The following is a 21,093-nucleotide window of genomic DNA, read 5'->3' on the forward strand; positions in this document are numbered from 1 at the left end:
TAGTGCGAACGAGAGACCGCGCAGAAAGGAGAAGAAAGTATCGCTTCTCGTTTGTCTTTCGGCGAATGGTATAAAATCAAACGGTCGGTGCGAGGATTTTTCACAAATTTTCTCCGACGCGGGATCCGTCGTAAAAATTTAGTCGGTCGGTAAAGAAACGTGTTTCGGCAAGCCGCGTAAAAATACCAGCGGTCCCGTCACTCGTACGGTTAACGTTCACGCCTTCTTAACGTCGAGTTACAGCCACTTTAACGGAGTCTTTAGGGCTTCAAATAGATCTCTTGCCGGCCCCTGACGCGCATCCTTTTCCATCTAGACGTTTTTAAAGCCGCGACGCTTCACGAAACCGCTCTCGGCATTCCGTGGCGCCCTTTAGCCTCCGGAGGTAATTAACGTTAAATTGTTGCCGTCATTATTGTACGATATTTCATTGGCATCTGGTGTCTGTCGTTGTTCCCGACTCCACACACACGCAAAATCACCGTTTCTTACGTTTACCTTCTTCTCCTTGTTTCCATTGTTACGGCTCTGTTTATGTCGCCATCAAGCGCCTGGATCAACGATTCATTCGCTATAAATAGCAACTTTAGAAAAATCGGTGCTTCCTTTGACAACTTTCACCGAACGACGAACAAAGAAAGCATACGTCGTCGGATGTTTTGTAGATTTTTATTTTCCATTCTTACTTTGAAGTTGACAACATCACCGCTAACTAACCGTAATGCTCCACATCGTAGTTGCACGTTGCAGAGATACGATTGCGTTCCGAAATAAATGGCAAGGGATCGAAACTCGTTCGTTAACGGCGGTACGTTTATCGAGACGCGAGACGTTTAAGTTTAAAACAATATTCTACGCAACGCGCAGACAACAGATAACATAGCTGGAAATCCGATTAACTTCTATCCACGAGCGATAGGGACAAATTGCAATCACGCGACGCGTTGCATTTCAGCTGCGTTTCACTGGCAACTGAAAGAGAAGAAAAGAGAGAAAGGATCACCGCAACGGTTAATTTGTCGCGAAAAAGAAGTGCTGTCGGGGTCCGGGACCGTAAATGCCGTTGTCGTACAAGATCTCGCGCGAAGAGGAGGAGGTGGGGTCGCAAGGAGGTCTGAAGAAGGCTCCTTGCGCCCTCCTTACGTACTCGAGAATTCAGCGACGAGAAAAAGACACATGGTGGAGGAAGGTGGAAGGAGCTGCCTTGGCAAAGGAAACGGCCAGGGACGGAAGGGGAGAATCGGTCTAGAGACTCTGTCCATTCGTATCCCTGGGTCCGCCATCTTTTTCGTGCGAATTGCGCGCGCGTATTGCGTTCCTATCGGTCTCTGACTGCGTTTACTTCTCCAACGGGGATTCTTTTGCTTTAACGGATTTTGCCCTCTCAGAGTGAATCGAATCGTTAGCCCCCGGTGACCGTTCGCGCAGAATTACCTTTGAAATTCTGTCGCGTGATTCCGTGAAATCGGTTGTTAGACGATTATCACGTCGGTTGTTTCGTTGTCGCGTGTACCAGTGGTGACTAAGAACGGCACATTGTCAAGTTTCTCCGATTACTTTGCACGAGCGGCGATAACTCGCGATCAAACCGCTACTTAGCTCAACTTCGACACGTGTAATCCTGTTTATGAAGAACCCTTTACTTACCGGTGCGAGTCCTGTTCTCCGACAACTTGGTCTTCACGCTTTGGCCTCTTCTTCTGCGTGTCTTCGTTCCTGACACGCGTGTATGCATAGATTAGTGTTTCGTGAGGGAAAAGAACGATAAAGGGAACCGCCGTGTTAGCTTTTCGAATTTGGGTCTTCACGTTCGCAAAACGTGTCGATCCAACGTGTCAACGTGACGTGTGGTGGTCGACGGATGCCTATCGAAATTCTTGGAAACGATTACCTTCCGAGTCTAAATTAATCAGACGGACGACTTTCGGGAAAAAATTGAAGAGCTAGCCCGAGGGTCTTTTATCGTCACTGATATTGGAGCACGATGTCTATCGGCCGATCGATTATCGCGATAGTCCGCCGCACGAAATTATAGGTTGAACGGACGCACTTCCGGTCCTTCGGCTCGTGATTGTGCCAACGGATCGGACGATCGACGAGAGACGTGCATGGTTGCAATATTTCGTTCATGCTCGAAATTAACGTTATTTACTTAGGAAACAATCGTTAATAAAATGACGACGACGCGATCGATCCATCGCAGATCGCGCAGTCATCGACAGAGGCGACGATTTCATCGATCGCGCGCGAGTTTATTGAGTGCAGGTATCGAACACGATATCGATACATTGTAAATTCGCGGGCATCGAGAATAAGGGGTTGCCGCACTTACGTCGAAATTACACGTTCGTACCGGTAAATTATTCCTCATCATCGACGTCCAGAGAGGCTGCATTCTCTTTACACCTGCGTCACGCACCGCTTATTCGTGCATCGGATCATCGATAAACCATACTTAACGTTTTCCACGAACCATTCGCTTCTCGACTGGCTCGCGCGTACACTCGAGACCGAACCGCTCCAAGCGTCTTCCAATTAAAACATACGCTATAATTACCCAGCAATCACGATCGAACGTTTCTCGTGGCTGGATTTGAATTTTATTTCTCAATCACTCGCGTTTCTCTTTCTGCCTGTGGCGCACGAATACGACGATGCACGAACGAAGCCCGTCAGAGAGTTCGTTTCACCCTTGGAGAGGGGTTGATTTGCGAACGCAACTGTCACCGAATCGTCGACGAGTAAAAGAGACCGGTGGTGGTGGGTTTGTCAGGGCTGCGGAAGAGAACCGTGGTGAAAGGTAGAACGGTAGAGGAAAGGACGGACGAACGTGTCAGGACTGTTCCTGCAGGCCCAGGATCCGTAGGGTTTTCGCGGCGGTGGTTGCAGCCGCGGGGGTGAAAGCGGGCTTTTAAAAGGTTCCGATGGGAAACCCAGCAGGGCGTGAATGGCTCCAGACGCGCTGGAGGAGCCGAAACGTTCCGTGAGAGACGAATTGGCGAGAGCGAGAATGACGGGGTGAGACGAGGAAGAAACGAGGCAGAGTCGCGGGGAAAGGAAAGAGACACGAGTATAGAACGTATACAGAGAAAGAGGATTGTGCGTGCACGGGGACACACGCGCACACAGGCACGCATGTGTCACGGCCTCGAGGTGTTCCACCACCTCCTCCTCCTCCTCCTCCTACACCTACTCCTCCTCTTCTCGGCTCTTTGTTCACGAAAGTTCGGTTTACCTCGTTCCCTTCCGAGACCGGGTCTGTCCGGGTGTCTGCTTTTTTCTCGTCTATTTTTGCGCCAGCTTCTTTCCGAGCGCGCGAACGAGCCTCGAACGACCAGAGAAGACCGTTTCGCTCGTGGAAATAGAGAAACGCTGGTACACCTAAACGATTATGGCGAACGCGTGTCGTTTTAATCGAAGATTTCGCTGTTGCGATATCGTGGCACTTTGCCTACGTCTCTCAGGGTTGGATATCGAAAGGGGGCACATTTTCGATAGAGATGAAACCGTGCGTGATGATGGAACGAACGAAAGTGGTCGCGACAGCTCGTTCACCACGAAAGTTACGCCAATGTTGATGAAAATAAATTAAGTCGCATACGAATTGCGGTGAATCGGAGGTCGACAGGATGATCTCGTGGATGATCGGCGCGTCGTCCAATTTCACGGTGGAACGCTATTTAGGTATCACTAGCGATAAATTATCGGACGAAATTTGTAGCCGGCAGCCACGGGGCGTCGAAATATCTTACGACTATTTAGCGCGACGTGGAATCCCGCTTTTCGTAAACACGTCCACGCCGCGAAAAATATGGACGCGTTATAAAAAACGGTGGCGACGTCTCCTTCCTCCCTCTCCTCCATTCTTATCCTCTTTCTTTTTTTTTCTCCGCCTCTTGTTCGACCAGATTTCTTTTCTGTCGGAGAGCAGCGAGAAAACAAAGGGGCGAAGGGAAAATCGTGCGTGTGAAAATAATGTTTCCGATGATCCTATTTATCACGTTTCCCGTGGGCGTCCTGTCGCCTGGCCTCCGATTTCGACACGCGCTCTACGAATAGAAAGGTACTACGTGAGCGAACAGTTTTCCTCCGACTCGTCTTCTTCTCCTCCTTCGACTCTGCCTCCTTTTCCTCCCTGCTTCTCTACGGCAAGCGGAATACGCGAGACGAAGACTCTCTTTATCAACGCGACGATACACAAGATCCTCTCTCTCTCCCCTTCCACCCTTTCAGCTCTCCGGAGCTCGTTCTCTCGAAATAACTCCACGCCCTTGCCGTATTAATTACCAGGATTCATTTCATCCTCATTTACCGCGAGCTAATTTACCGCGCGGAGAAGCCAACGCGATATATATGTAGGCAGACCTTCCCTCGTGAGTACTCCACGCGAGAGATCGACGACGCACGCTGCCTTTGGGAAGCGATTAATCGCGGGATCGCGCCACCGTTGCCTGCCTAGAACGTTAGAACATGGTTCGCGGAATCAGAGGGAACAAACGGGGGGAATTAATATACACGAGACGAGTATTTTTGGAATCCGCGCGTGATTAAATTCCGCTCTGTTCGAACAGAGAAATCGTTCGATGCGTGACAGATATATTTCGATATAGAAATATTTATCTAGCAACACGCGATGCGTTGCTAGTTTATCGCTAGCGATGGTAAAACGAGCGCAAGAAAGTGAATCTAGAAATAATTTGTCTCGCTCGCTCGCTTTTCCACTTCGTCGTTAACTCTGTTGTCCGTGTAGATAATTTGTAAATGCTAAGAGTATACGCGCGATTATCTAAATAACCAGGACACCGTGAATTATATCCGTCGATACTGCGTCGACGAAGAACATTCAGTATTCTAAGCAAAAATAATAGGTTGAGACATTGAGCGGTCGTATGATTATTCAAACGTAATGGAAGCGCCAGTGCACGTAAGCGCAAGGTAACCAGAGGTGTCCACTGACGATAAAAGTTGTAGGGAAGAACGATTCAGAGACGCCTTAACGAGAAGTTATTAACGCAAGATTATTATGTAAAGCACTCCCCGTAATTAAAACCTATCGGTATATTTATTATCGCTACAATCGATTCTATTTCAATGTTACGTTTGTTTATATTTTATTTTTTAACAAGGCGTGCAACAGGTAGAACGTGCATTATGACCGACGAGACAAACGATTTTTTATCTTTGTATAGCTGTTGCATATCGTAGGAATGATTAACATTAATTAAGCAGTTATCGTGGTGGTAATGTCCTGTTCTCCTTGCGTGATATCAATCTCGTATTTTTTAAACCGAAGTACTATAATGCAAATTTCGAACCTGATCGATTACGTCAACCACATTAATTATCGATAATTTTGCGAAGCTTGTCCTTTCCGATCTAGGTCTATTCATCAACCGATCGTTTGCATTTTTTCGAAAGTATCGTCTGTTCTTTCGAATATCAAGCGCGTATGTCGTCCACTCGTGTAAAACATATTTGCAATTTGCTGTTCCGAAACTTGTTCTGTGTTTGCGCGTAGCATCTGTATTTTCACTCGGCCGATATCGTATAGCGTAATATAATAATCCTTTGTTACATAAAACGTGGAATATTCTTGGTCGAACGTGTGCAACAATTAGGCTGGAGAACGACGTACGCATCAAGATATTTGCTATCGTTGGTCTGGTTCTGGTACTCGACATGGCGATAGCAGTCGAACAAAATTGAAGTACTTTCGACGAAAAAAAAGCGGTCGGGTGCGTTTCTTTCCGCATTAACATGCGACGAGCGTAATTTTCGTGCGATATTTTGGTCGTTTGTAAAAGCGTAAACAAGGATCGTTGATGTACGAAGGCTGGCCAACAATTTGACTTGCTCCAAGATAAATTTCCATTTAATTTATTCGGTCTGGAAAGCTTCGAGTGACATTTACGTTAAATATACTCGGCTGTCATTATACGAAATTACGTGACAATTATTGCTATCGAAGGACCCTGATCGCGAGTGAACATTGATGTCGCACTACATAATTCCAGCCACGGGAAACATAGCACGTACTTCGTTTGAAACTTCGATCAAAGATTTCCGAAGTGAATTATAGTTGGTATTTTTTATTATTATTTGTACCACCTCTCGATCTCCTTCTCGCGTTGACGGTCCTTTTAAGGAGTTAATTGTCGTGTGTCATCTGTTGTTTAATAACGACAGATACCGCTACTCCATCCTCGATTATCGTCCATTAAAGTAACACGGAATTGCTATCGAGTTATCGAGCACGCATTTATAATCGGATCCGCGGCGATAAGCGTGTATCACCTGCTTTTGAAATTACCGTCATTACCGCTATTAACCCTTTACTCTAGAATTATTTTTAAAACCGATATCGCCTGGTTAACTCGCAATTTATTTCCATGTATCTACTTGTTTTATTCGAGCTGCGAACGTTTTTCTTTTCTTTCCTTTTTTTTTTTCTTCTTTTTTTTACCTACGTACATCGGTACACGGTGTTAACTAAGAGCTGTTGACGGAAACGACAACGAAACCTGGTAATATGAATCAGCGGTAACATGAGTCACGGACAAAGGGTCGAGGAAAGACGTAGGGATTTTATATCGTAGCACGTTATTGTCGTATAATTTGTTTACGTACAGCTTTTCTACCTTGTTTCGATACTCGAGCGCGATTATCTAAACGTAATACGTTCGATGTATCGGATATCGTTCCTAAACTCGTCCTTCTTAATGTTAATTCAATTAAATTTCCTATCTAGCTGATTATCTTATTATTCGGTGTTACCACCACTTCAAATTTCATTGACAAGATCTCCTCTTATCTCCGCTTTCGTCAAAAGCGCTGTTAATCAGTTTTTTATCGAACCATCGACTCGTTCTACGATAGCTATCCCCAAGTTCACGAAGATCGTAACCCATACGGCCAAGGATTTTCCATTTTCCGTTTGTTTCAAAAATCAAAAAAAGTCTCGAACGCTTACCATTCCACTCGAACGCTGAAAATACCTCCGATCGTTCACTCTCACGTGTATATTTGCATACATATATACCGTACCTACGTTCAAATCCAAAATCGCAAATTGTTTATCTTTTTCCTACAGAGCGCAAAAAAAAATAATTCTTTCACGGACATCCAAATTCTTAACCCCGCCCAAACCCATCAGGAACACCTTCGAACCACACCCTATACACACCCATAATCAGCTGACCAAAGCAAGCGAGCATGTTGCTAATACGTCCGGTTAAAATCATTTTAGCTGCTGGTGAGCGGCGGACAGCCAACGACGGCGACGTCGCCGGCGATGTCGTCGGGAGGCGCACTCAGCCCTGGAGCGCTCTCGCCTTCGTCGACGGCGACGACGACCGGCGCCGCGGCCGCACCCGCCTCCGGAGGAGCGAGCACCCCTGTGGCCGGCACTACGGGACCTGGTTGCTGCGAAAACGGCAGGCCCATGATGACGGACCCCGTGACCGGACAAACAGTTTGCAGCTGTCAATACGACAGCGCGGCCAGGTTGGCACTGGGCGCGTATCCGAGGCTAGCACCCACCGCAACCTCCTACTCGTCTTACCCTACGCCGACACCCTCCACCACCGATCAAGGACCATATCCTAGCATCGGAATGGACAGCTCCGCGTTCTATCCTCCTTTGGTGAGTATCACTCGTCTTGTTTCTTTGAGCATCGCTGCTCTCGTTTTTTCTTTCGTTTCTTTTCCTTTTCTTCTTTTTTTTTCCTTTCTCTACAAGAAAGAAGGTCGCAGGTTAATTGCGAGAAGCTAATTAGCGATATTTACGCAACGACAAATGAATTATTCATAGGTGATTATTCAACGAAGCTGTTGCGTACGGGAATGTTTTGTAGGGTGGGTGGGATTTGAATATCGTGTAGAACGGTTAGCGAGCGTTGCGAGATTTAAATAGTAAGATTCCGGCTTTTTTCGAATATCCTTCCGAGATTACAGAATAATTTTATGGCCATTGCATATGACGAATTATTTTTATTCGAAGCACTCTGTATGCTCGTCTAACTAGAGAATTTCGTGTCGGTCTTTACATAGCTCGACGAAATAACTTTCGTTACTTGGAAACGATAAATTACACGAGTTGCGTATTGTAGCGCTAATCGAAAGACTTACGAGCGCCTCGTATTTATAAACGCGATCGTTAAACGGTTTATTAGCTGCGTTTCGAAAGAGGAAAGCAGACGTCCGCCCTCTCGGTGCTTTTGCAATACGCTTTGTAACGTTTCACGCGTGAAATATGCGAGACCATCGTGGTCGCAGACTGATCGGACCGTCGTGCTAGGCGTGCCGGACGATTATTACTCTCACTGGCCAAACTCAAGACGGATTAGCGGTTGGTCCTGTCACGAATTAGCTTGGAATCCCGGTTGATGGAAGCGCAGAGACACGAGTCTCTCTCGCGCCCGTTAGAACCACCGAGAAATCCATGCGTCTGACTCGATCGCGTTTTCTAGCCGCCTCCGTCGCCGGCTGTGTCGAATTATTCACGCGCGGCTGTCGCGAGCAGAGCGATAATCTCGTTTAAGATTCGTTTCGCGGAAGACGCGTCTCGCGTCGTCTAGCTTCGTCTAACGAGGACTCCATGATGGATTCACGGTTATATTTCAGATGGCGAATCTCGCTCGCCAAATACTACCCGGGAATCTTGTGAAACACGCGTTTCTCGTGCAAACACACGCGTTTCCTCTCGGCCGTTTTCATCGCGCGGAAAAAACACGGCTAAGAATAAGTCTCGTCTTGCGTTAGGAGAAACTCTTTTACCCGAGACGAAAATGACATTGCGAAGATCGCGGCTCGCGTGCTACCGAACAAAAGTGTCGGCGTGGGTAATTAAGTCACCGTGGACATTGAAATTACATCGAATCGGTATCGCGTGCAGGACACGAAGAAATAGGTAGGCGGAGCGAGAAACATTCAAGTTCGTTGTAAAACTTGTTCGAAGCGAAAGGAGCTTGGAATCGACGCGACGCGACACGGCCAGAGTTCTGTTCGATGTGCATTTAGTTGAGAAGACCGCGACGACTTTATACGCGTAAAGTGGAAAATACGCAGACCATCGGTCATTCTCTATAGGGCGTTGAATTATTAAGAGATGTTATTAACTGGTACTAGGTACGTAATGTGACGTCTGGAACATCGGACGATGTTACGTAGGCGGATGAAGTGTTTTGAACACGACAAAAATCAACTCTAGACGGGAGATTGGAGCGAGATCACGCGTGTAGAGCAAAACTGTTTGCGTTTAATCGCGAGCATATCGACGATAGCCTGATAAAACGCGGTTGACGTAGACGTATAGAAATAGACGCGCGATCGTATCGGGGTTTCGGCCAATTTATATCTGCACTCGAGCGTGGATACTCACCACCGGGAGGTAGAAACGATAAAAAGATTGGCGTGGAAAACACGCTCGGTCCGCCAGATGTTGCAAGCCCATTTGAAGCGACTTCGACCGGCGAGCTTCGAACCAAGAAAGGGATAGACAGAGACAGCTGATAATTAAATTCTGCATTTATTGCCGGCGACGCGACGTTCTCCTTTTTGCCGCTGCAGTTCTCTCGTAGTACGTTGCGAACGATAAGTACATTAATCCTTTGCCAGAGTGAAAGGTCAATTCGAGACACGCCGTATCATACGTTAGAATATCGTGTCGGTGAATTTTTATCGTACGAAACACGCGTTTCCTGTGGCGTGCATCGAGCACCGTGTACGCGTTTGCTTTCCTTTCTCATACGACGGATCGTTCGTGCAATTAGATTCGAACTTTGTTCCAAAATACGTTGCTTCGAAGATAATAACTGGCCCGTTATTATCGTTATTTGGCTTTCGTTGTACGAGAAAGTTGTCCGGGGTGGAGAAAGGAAGCGCGCCCAATTAAATTTGAATTTATCGGCATAATTATACTAATTGGTTGTTTTGGACGAAATCATGGAACAATCAATCTTGCGCCCCTCTGCCAACCGGTCGAGACTGATTGGATAAAGGCAGGCAACGAGTTCCAGGTACAGACTTATCCCTCTATGGCACCGTCCAGAGTGACTCGTCATTCTACCACTTAAACGCTACAAGCCATTTAAATCTCACGTACAAAGACGTAATCGAAATCAAATTGAAACTGGAATTCGTTTAACGCTCTTTCAACATCGACACACGGAAGCAAAATTCCACTGGTTCAGGAATAGATATTTCCGTGACAAAAAGTGCCGGTTTTCTTATCTTAACAGCTTCTCTCTGAGCGCGATTTAATTAACGGGACAGCCGCCTTAAAATAGGACAAGGTGACGATGCGAGGTAGACAGAGTGTAACCAAGTATTTAACTGATCGAGATACGAATGTCCGTGATATCCACGTTTATGATGAATTTCTACCTCGAACCGTGCACACAGCCAATCAGCAACGCGTGTCTTTCGATAACGACCGGCCACCTTTCATTGGGTGAAATTATACGGTCGCTTTTTACATCGCCAAATGGGACGAATCGGATGAAATCACAGATAACGAACCATTTCGACTGTCGCGAGCTGCATCGTTCCATGACATTCAAATTTCCTCGGAATATTTTCCGTGCCCCGCGTATCGATCGCACGACACCGATTCTCAAGTTGGAAAGTTATCGTCGTGACTCCATCTAGCGGCCGATAATGCGCGCGTGTCGTTACACGGTTTGCTTCTTTCGAAGCGTTTATCTTCACAACCGCAAATGCTAACCGCGGCCTTTTCATCTTCACCGCGCAATCAGTCCCAGTCGGAACTGATAACGAGAGATACCATCGCTCGTCCCTTTATCTCCAACAGTCAAGCTGAAACGTAAGAATGACTTGAATTTTGTGCGCGATTCTTTGAAGAGGGTTGCGTTCTCGCGAGTCCTGACCATTCGATGATACGTGCCAATTACGAACGCTAATTACGCTGATCAATAGCATTGTAGTAGCAGTATAGTAGGAGAAATGAAACGAGACAGAAACCTAATGAAAACGTAGAATCTGATAAGGAAATTGAAAGAAACGTTTCATTGAAAATAAGAGTATTTGCAAATACTTTTTCTAACCACTGCCAATGTTTTCCCCTGTTTCAGAGGATTAAATCTATAACAGCCATGTAATGTAATAGTCACTTCAGTTCATAGAATAGAATTCTCTTGCACAATAATGCACTAATTAATATTAATGAATTGACAAGTAACATGTTGTAAATTATACACTTAGCTGACTTGCAATTTGTAAAACTAAACTATACCTGTTTTTATTGCAAAATTGCTACTGTCACGCAGAAGAATTTATTAGCATAAGTAATTTGTAACCCGTAAGATTTCGCTATTAATATTCGTTAAATTGTGTTATACAGCACAATCGAGCCATTAAAGGCCCAGCACAGTACGTACACAGCATACATAGTAGAGAAGTTAAAAAACAAAAGTACCGTAACTTATGTTCTGTTATTTTCAAGATATCAAAAATCTATGAAATTCTCGCAATTTCTTTTTCCAGCCATTTCTTTTTCCAGTTAAAAAGCAAAATTCGATGATACGAATCGATTGAAAACAAATTGCAAATAAAATGTTACGCAATGCCGCGGCGCTGCCAGTTCTTAATGGGTTAAATAGAATCAGTAGTACCGATTCAAACATATCCAATCGCTCGATTCCCTTTCCCCTGTAAACTTGTAATCGTCGACCTTAACGGTTCACGTGATTCCATGACAATCAGCATTATGAATGTGCCAGCGATCGACGAACGTACGATATCGGGTCGACAAATTAATTTAGATTGGCGTTTTATCGGCAATAGGGTGCGGGTGGCTCGCGAACGCAAGGAATGCGGATTGAAACGCACGGGGTGTGATCTCTGTTATTTCACAGTTCGTTTCACGAGTGCGTAGCGTTTTGAAGCGGATGTTAATTGCTTCTGGGATATTTCCCGACACGTTGTACGCCAATTACGACACCGATTCTCGACAGTGCCATTCATAAATAGTCGCTCGATTAGGCGCGGAACGTTATCGAGTAGAACTTCGACGCCTGGGTGAAAAATTGTGTTCCGCGCGATTCTTAAAAGCGGCCGTGGCATCGTTCTCGATGCTCTTCGCAACGGGTCGAGGGAAGAGGAAGCGAAGGAAAGGCGGGAAGCAGAAGTAGCGCTGCAACGAACCTACTTATGGAGTCGATACTGGTTCAGCTGCGTTTGGTGTCGTCGAGGTTGTTGTCGTTCTGTTAATTAAATGGAATTGCGAATTAGATTGGTTCTCTTTAAAAGTACATAGAGAAACAGGATTTCGTACCTATCGTGTGATGTACGAAACTCAGACTCGAAGGGATCCAACGTAAATTTTTGTCGTTTGTGTCCTTCAAGATCGAATCACAGCTACGATCATACGACGAACAAGTTCAACGGTCTTGTTAACAATCCTCGAGACACTGGTTCGGCAGATTTTAACGTATCTTTCCAACCGTTCGTTTCGCTTGTACAATTGTCCCTCTCGATCTAGTTCGTATAGTATTCAAAAAGGTTCTCACGCGTTTAGTTAATCGCTCAAGGCCGTATATTATTCCACTTTTCGACTACAAAAGGATAGAAAGATTTACGTTGCAACGACTTAGAAAAAGATTGAAATTTCTTGTGTTTTATCTGGAAACACATGTTGGCGTGATCCCACGCGATTGTTCGAATAAATGGAAATAGCGGACGTTTCCTGTCTCTTGGCAGAGCGGGCTCGAATCCGCGCGGTCGCATGTCTCCGGCGCAATGAAAGAGCCGTTGGAGCATTCCGATCCGCGATATCGCGAAATGCGTTACTTTACGGCTCATTGATAAGCGTAACACACGTAGCACTCTTAATCGCGGACCGTTTACGCTCTTATAATTGGCAGTTACGCGCGGCTCGCATGCGATACAATGTGCCTACACGGTTCTTGGCTTGGTGTAACGCGTGTTTCGCGCTACGCTCGCACCACTAATGTATGTAAACGCGTCCCCGGTAAATACACAAGCGTTGCCCACCGATCTTTATTCCCCGACATCGTTATGGTGTCCGGCTGAAACTTGATAATGCTCGTTGCACACGTCGCTTGTGTAACATCCTGTAACGTAGACGCGTTCTAAGTTGGAAACGTTCGAGTCGATTCGGAATACCAGAGTTCATCGCGTTTGTACAGAGTAGGTATAGCAGGCTCAAAATTATTTGCTGAAGGCTGCTTCTCTCAATGCCAGCCTTGCAGACAACTCCCCCCTCTACTGTTTCTTACATCCATGTACAATGGAGGGGCGAGATCGGAGCGTCAAGTGCTGGTAAATACTGTTGGTCAAAGTCGATTCCAGGTATTCTCTTCTTACGACTTTGCTGGCGGTATTACGTTTCTGTCACTTTGATTGGTAGAACGTTGGAACGTTTATTCTACTACCCTAGCATTAACTCTGTTGTTTTTAACCATGTTGTTTTCTCTCGCGTTTGTATCTCTTAAAATATACACTAGAAGACAATAGCAGGATTAAGCGCAGGTAAAGATATGCACAGACAGCGAAGGCTGTCTCGAGGCGAGTCAACGAATACCGATTTTTTGGCAACATCAAAGATGCCCCGCAGCTTCTTACTCGTTTCGTTTGGACGCGTATTGAATGACTTTGTGGAAAGCGTAACCGTGGCTCATCCTGCCTCGCTTGCTCGCGTCGCGTACTCAACATGACCGCACGAGGCAACTCGAGCGAGGCGCAGGTATCGGGTGAGCAAGCCTCGCGGGTCTACCTTGCACTATGTGTACGTAGTTTAATATACAGAATACATCGATATACGAATTTGTGTAACCCGCTTTAGATTGAGAAGCAAATGATACGCCGAACAGATCGCTTTTAAACGACCTGACGCGACGAATTGAATTTATTTACTACAACGCGTAACCTCCTCGATACGTAGCTGAAGAGAAGTCGAACCTACCGCAGTCCCCCGTGTCAGACGTCAGACGAAAAATTCAACGCGGCTCCCCTATCCGGACGGTAGTTGGCGTTATTAGTCGGGCTTGACCGATCGACGCTCGAGGAATGCCATTTGTCGTGAGACGATGCGTCGAACGTCATAGCTTTGCACCTTTATCGCAATAAATTGCAGCTAGCCCGCGGCCTGCTCGCCCTGGTCAGCCCTTCGTGGAATTTCAGCGGCGTCGTGCAATTTCGTGCACGCGACGAGTTCGTTCAGCCTCCCGCGGTCGTGCGACAACCGAGCCTGGAATGTCATAAATGGACGACCAGCGGGAATTTTGAGAATTTTGACGAGCCCACGATCACCCTCCGCTCGCGATATCGATGCCCTCTTGACGTTCGTGCAACGTCGTTTGATCTCGCTAGGAGCTAGACAGATTTAAACAGTGTAACGCGTAGGTTGCCAACATCTAAGGAATTTTCATGGTACTTTGCTTAGTAATCAGGTTGATAAACGTAATACTTACTTGAATGTATCGTACGAACGATAAAACGGTCAATGGGTGGCACACGCGTGAAAATACGACCCATCAGTACCCGAATTGGTAATAAAGCTGCGTTATCGTGTGAAAATAGTTGTTGCTCGCCAACTAATCTTATCTGAAAGGGTGAAGTTATTAGTAACGTATATCGAATATAATGTAGGTAATCTTATCGCTTCTCAGATATATATATTGACTACGAAATGAAATAAAATGTAGTCGAGTATGATAAGCAACGGTTTTGTTTCGAGCAACTTTTATCTTCGCAGATGTTCCGCCATTTGAGTCGCGAATGCGCTGAAACCGTTCGCTTTATTTTCCCCATTTCCCGCCGGTTAACTCGTATCGGATCGGGTATTCCTCTTGCAGCATGGCTCCCTGAATGTCTTTACCGAGCAATAACGCCTTTCTGGCACGATGGACCTTTGCAAATTTCCACGTCGTGATGATCGTTCGCGTACATGGAAAGAAGAAACCCGTAAGACTTCAGAAGAAGGAAGTCGAATAAAAGTCTTTGATTTCAGCTCGGTACTTGTCTCGCGAACACGCATTCTGTTACCTAAGCGGAGCGCGCGCACGCCAGCTCGAACGCGTACACGAAATTCTTACATAATGAGGTGATTCAAATAAGGTCATCGACAGGCGGCACATGCAGCAACGACGATGCTGTCGTCGCGCAAACCAATGGCGCAAACGAATTTCCTCGTTTCAACCTGTTCCTCTACGTTGCCGTCGCTCCTTCTCGTGTTCCTTCCATCTTTTCTTCCTCGTTTCACCCGTGACCCTTTGTCTCTTCGAAAGACGAAGAAGGAAAAAAGAGAGAAAGGCAGAGAAAGTGGGGATCGTTAAGCAGGAAGCACGCGCTTCCGACGATTCGACCGGCGCGCCGTCGTTTCGACGAGCATTATAATATAATAAGAATCGGATTAGCATTGAATGAAGTGGGTGGCGCGAGGGCGAGGAGCGATAAAGGAACTAATAAAAAGCGGCCTCTTTTAGCCGACCACGGTGGTCCTTGTTCAACGCAAGCTCTCCGCAGAATAAATAAAAACGCGACTGATGTCCATCGAAATAGTCTTCTCTCATCTCGCGAATGAAGGAACGTTCAACGAAATCTCGCGAACCGATCGCCTCGTAGCTTAGAATGTTCTGAAAGCTGCTGTCCCACGCGAAAACTCACTACGGCTTCATTATCGTTACGCATCGATACTAAACTCCGTCCGATCCCTTCGACCCACCCTGTCGACCGTTAATTAAATTATCGTCGAGCCGAACTGCTGGCCGAGCCTCCAACTTTAAACTTCGAGGGCCTCGTGTCACATCGTCCCCTCTTTATATTCGGCCAACTTTTCCGCCGGTTGTCTTTTGTCGCTGACCTCAGGATCGAACTCCGCGAAACGGCGCCGTCCAACTTGGCATTGTACTCGCCCGTCAAACTTTCGGGGAGTACGGCCGCGTGTGCTAATTGGCCATGTGTGTATGTATGTAAGTGTATGTGTGTGTATATGTGTGTGTACGCGCGGGCACGACGAATCACGGCTTCCCGAGGGTGTGGAAGAAGCGTTTGGATTAAGTTTTAGAGTAACGTGGTAAGGTTTGTTTTAGCTTTGTTTTGTGTTACACGGAATTAAAAAGGGTTGGAACTTCTCCTTTTTTGCTAAGTTGCATCGGTTTAGCGGTTACAGGTTCGAAGCTTTCTACAGTGAAGGAAAGGTTAGAGTTCCGGCGAACGGTACGTATCATGCAACGTTGTCGTAAAAAGAACTCTCAGCAAATAAAGTAGATGCCGTTCTCTCGCTTTCCTTCTCTATACGCGATCAAGGACGAATCGACGAGAGCTTGCAAATTTTTCAAATTGTAGCACCCATGGTGCAGGACATGGGAGAAAAAGCTTGCGTTCGCCCTTTCGTTCACCTCTCGAGTATCAGAACCACGAACAACGAAAAGAACGAAGGGAACGTTCATTTGGCCTCGAATCTAACGTTAATCGAATTTATACGCTTCCACTTGCTGTTTAATAATTTCTGGCCTCGTCACGTATACTCAAATGCACGCCAGTCGCAAATCGTTTCATCGCAGCCGATCTACCGATATCCGTTCGTGCACGTGCTCTCTGATAATAATCGGCCGCGACATCGTTTTTCGCCCGGAGACGCGGTTGTGTCGTGACACACGCTGATCAAACGGCGAATGATACTGTCTCTGTAATTTCTACGAGCGTTTATTGGAAGAGAAAGAAACGTATAGGTTTCATATTTGAAAATGCAATGGTTCGTTACTACAGAAATATTAATCGACTATGATTTTAACCGTAATATCGGTCGCTTGTAGTTTTGAAGACCAGATATAAGGATCGAGTTTACGCGAGGCTTGTCATCTGTCCTAATGCGTTCAGAAAATTCGGCTGGCGCATGTTTATTGCTACCTTAATAATGCACGGTGGGTCGTATAATCGGCTGGTGACCGAGCGGCGTTCCGCACTCGTAACAATAGTTGGAGGCGTCGACGGTGGACCACCCGCGGTTCTCCATTAAAATTGCCTCCGTGGAAAGAGAAGGCATGGAAGTCCGGCAACAGGGGACAAATACGTGTGCCCTTTCTTTCTTTCCTCTTCTTCGCTTCTTTTTTACATATTGGAAGGAAGAAGAGAAAAAAGAAGGGCGTAAGGGAAAGAACGGTGGTCCACAAAGGTAGCCACGGCTACCGGAGCGGATTCGGAAATCGAAACGAAGGGATGAACCCGGCGAGAATTAAGAGTCAGGGAAGCAAGGCGAACGAGTCGCCGCTGATCCGTGTAACGCGAAACTTCCTGGCGCCAAACGGCTTTAAGCCTTCCTTCTAATAATATCCCATTGTGCTACCATTAGCCAGCAAACGCGCCGCCACCGTTTCTCGTGCTTCTCCACCCCCAAACGTCACTGCCTATTCTCTCCTTTTTTTCTTCGGGTCTCTCCTCGATTCTCTGTCTCTGCCTCCAAGCAAGGGGCGTCTTTATGGCGCGCTTTGTACCGACACTTCGAAACATCCAATTCCCGCGAGTCGGTGCGCCAGTAGATATATCCGACAGAGACGGAGTCGCAGGGTCTGCGTTGGTTCGTTTAAAACTCGAAATTTTCGCTCCCTTGCCTCGTTCGTGTCGCTCTTTCTTCAACGTTTGTTTCGTTTTTCCTTTCGACGAACCAGGCGAAGTGGAAGGAGAAAAGAACGGCAAAGTACACGATTGTTCGCGGCGATAATCGTGCCTGGAATCGTTTTATTACTGGCGAACGAATTCGTTGGTGGATAATACGAGCGTTTCTCGTGGGTGTAGCTCGATTAACGGATCGTCAGTCACTCGTCGATGGATTGACTGATCCGCGTGACCTCGTTGGAACGAACCTGCGCCGCGGCGAGATTGCCGCTTAAGATGATGGATCGATCGATTTTAATTCGGATGGACCGTTTGCATAAATTGCCGCGAGTGGGCTGCTCCGTTTGGGACAGCGAATATTCGAGCTTGGAGACGAAATTAGTCACGAGGCGATGGTAAAAATAACCGTCGCTTTTGTATATCATTCTTCATGGTCGAGATTCTGGTGCTTGTGCCGTTCTTGTTAACATACGAATGCGATATCTCGAACGGTACGTGCAATCGTACGGATAAATGATACACGTTGTTGAGTTTTATACCGTGTATTTATTTTAGCTTCGCCGGAAGGTGTGCAAGTTGGCGAGACAATGTATTCATCCTTGGTAACCATCGTCGCTTGTAGCTAATCGATCATCGTTTTAAAAGTTGGTGTAGCGTTGTCATATGATATCCAATGTTTACAATAAAGCTAGTTGTAACATTGCGGTCTTAAGCGCTCTCGCACGGCTGACCTTAATACGCAGATAGATAAGAAGGTGGAAGATGGATCGTGTTGTTCGTTTTCGTCTCTTCCCCTTCATGTTACAAATAATTATCAATTAATAATGCTAATTTACGCCATTTAAAATTAAATTCCTCCATGTGGAAACAGAATCTTTATTTACTTTTTCCTTTTTTTTTTTTTTTTTTTTTTTTTTGTAATTTCCAACCGTAACTTTGAAGAGTACTTTGAATTTCTAATTTCTACACGTTCGAGTTGCCGCAATCTCTACTAAGGTAATTAATTATGCGATTCGATTGTAGGGAAATCCGTACGGATTGAAGGACACGACGGGAATGGGGATGACGGCGGATATGGGTGCTGCATGGGGCACGGCCGCCCTCCAACCTGCCGCCACGGGTTACTATCCCTACGATCCAACCCTGGCCGCCTACGGGTAAGTTTATCACCAGGTTTCATGGTCTCTCGGCTCCATTAGATTAAACCACCAGCCGCGTTCCACTCTCTCTCGTCCCTTCGCGTGGCTCGAGAACCGCTCTCGGTGCCGCCATTAAAACAGGAGTCACGATCTCTCGTACTCGTTACACATATCCCGGCAGCAATGGTTATCGCTATCGCGAATTCGTAATATCTTTGCCCCGATATAACCGGAGTGGTACACAATTTTAAGCGGCCCGTTGATGTTTATACGAAACGGACATAGCTGCCTTTTTGTGCTTCGTGTTCGCGTTTAAAGATACTCGATTCGAATCTCAAAGTCGCGACTTTCGATTCTTTTTACTTTATCTAAAGAGGCTTTACAATTGTAAAGATCGTCTGAAAACAACGGGATAAATCGTCGAATTCTTTCTATTTTCGCTCGTTTCGAGAGTCGTCCTTTATTCCACGTGCCGTTCCAATCAAATTTCTCCCCATCGAGTTTCGAGACTGGTATTTACGAAACAACACACGACCAAACGAAGGTAGGCGACAATTAATCCGTAAGAAGGGTGACGAGCAAACCGGATGCTCGTTCTTGCCGCTCGTGGATAAGAGTTACGAGGGTGCTGTCAACACGAGGACCCCTGTACTTCATCTTGTAGGGAAGCTGCGGAATATCGATGGCGAGAAAGAGGTAGTTGTCGCGCATTGGGGACGACACCGACGATCCGTGGCCGCAAACATTGTATCGGAGTAAGTGATTTCGTCGGTGGCGGTGTGTATTTTCAGCGGGCGAATAGAGGCCGGCCCACGGGATCCGTATTTTCGTTACGGATCCGTGTTTTGATTAATAATGGCAGCACGGACGAAAAAGTGACGGGCGAATTTACGACGGAAATTTATTTCGCTCTCTCGCGTAGCACGCTCGACGCGCGCCGCTGTATCGCGATACATCGGCGATATATCAAAATCTGTCAGAACGGTAGAACGATTATTTATCGGGGCAGAATTAAAATTATGGGGAAAAAGTCGCTCTTTTGCCGTGGCGACACCAACATTCGCAGGTGGCGCGTTTACTCCGAACACGACGTGCAAAAATAAAAAGGAGGTAAAGGGACATGGTCACCTTTCGCGAGTGGCAATTTCGTTGTCGGTGGAGCGTCGAACGGGGAACGCGGAGGAAAATAAACCAGGTCGCGTTACTTTCTTCGTGAGAGCGTTTTATGAGAAAAAAAGACGAAAGAGTAGCTCCGCCCTGGTAACCTGCATGTAATAACCCGGCTCTAAGGTGGTGGGCTGGCTACGGGTCTTGGTAGCTTCGGAGCAGCTTTCGTGGGAACGAACAGGGTTATTTTCGAAAACCATGTGTCGCGTGCCGTTGACAAAACGAGACATCGACATAGATTTCGACGCTAGGCGTAATTGGAAACACTTGGTTCCCCTGCAGTTCTCGATTCTTTCTCGTGGCTCGTAAATCTAAATTCTCGTTTCTTTCTCCCTCTACTTTTTTCCTCCCCTTTATTTCAAAACACGTTTCTCCATGGAGACACGTTTCACGTTTCACGAGAGGAAATTTCGACGGATAATTAGAAGGAAAAAGATCATTGGCGATGATAAGAATCGCGAGGAAGAACTCGATATCGAGCTAAATCTCGATCGACAGTCGTTCGAATTCCTTTGATCTCGCCGAACGGCGCTTTCTCGTCATCGTTGAACGTGACGTGGTCAGGTCGGGTCGTCTTTCGATTCCTCGGCCTTCGTTTCTTTCTCTCGCTCTCTCTCCCTCTTTTTCTTTCTGTCTCTCTCTCGTTTGCTGAGGGGGATGAGAAGACACAGAGATTCGAGAGAAACCGTGCACGGCGAACGGTTACAAAATGGCTGTAGGCAGCCGAGTGGGCGTACGTAATGGAGGCTTCCAGGTTGCCTGTATACATATATAGTCGCATTGCGAGTGTAGGGAGAGCAGTAGGTCTCTCTCCGTAGGAGAGCGAGTGAGTGAGTTTATTGATTGGCTTCCTCCCGGGGTTGGCTCGCCTGTTCGCCAAGCCTCTCTAGTCTCTATTCTCTCTTTCGCTCGCGCTCCCTTTCCCTCCCGCCTCGCTCTCCCCCCTTGCCGCTACTCTCTTTCGCTATCAAGCTCCTCGTTCCTCGGTCTCTGCTACGTTTCTCCTCTCCCACCTCGTCTTCTTCCACCTCTAACGTAGCTACCTCCTTCCACCCTCCAAAGCGAGCCAGCTCCCACAGGTGCTTTACTTACTTTGCTTAGCAACCCTCGTGTCCACACACAAACACGCTAGGCTCTCTGCACAGTTCACGCGCGTGTACACCTCCTCTCCTCGGCTTGCTCGCTCGTTCAC

The 21,093-nt window shown here is 46.6% G+C and overlaps 2 protein-coding genes across 3 annotated transcripts in view; both read left to right on the forward strand.

Moving 5' to 3' along the window:
* Positions 1–21,093, forward strand: part of LOC132904538 (homeobox protein caupolican-like) — a 75,778-nt gene that overhangs the window by 29,143 nt on the left and 25,542 nt on the right. For both annotated transcript variants that reach the window (XM_060955140.1, XM_060955141.1), the window contains exons 2-3: positions 7,247–7,642; positions 18,619–18,752. In XM_060955140.1, the coding sequence (XP_060811123.1) occupies positions 7,247–7,642; positions 18,619–18,752 (530 nt within the window). The remainder of the gene's footprint in view (positions 1–7,246; positions 7,643–18,618; positions 18,753–21,093) is intronic.
* LOC132904542 (N-acetylgalactosamine kinase) overlaps positions 8,890–21,093 on the forward strand; it is a 347,354-nt gene continuing 335,150 nt past the window's right edge. The window contains exon 1 of the mRNA XM_060955151.1: positions 8,890–8,908. The gene's annotated coding sequence lies outside the window, so the exon portion shown is untranslated. The remainder of the gene's footprint in view (positions 8,909–21,093) is intronic.

This window comes from Bombus pascuorum, chromosome 2 (genome assembly GCF_905332965.1).
Source record: "Bombus pascuorum chromosome 2, iyBomPasc1.1, whole genome shotgun sequence".
NCBI lineage: Eukaryota > Metazoa > Arthropoda > Insecta > Hymenoptera > Apidae > Bombus > Bombus pascuorum.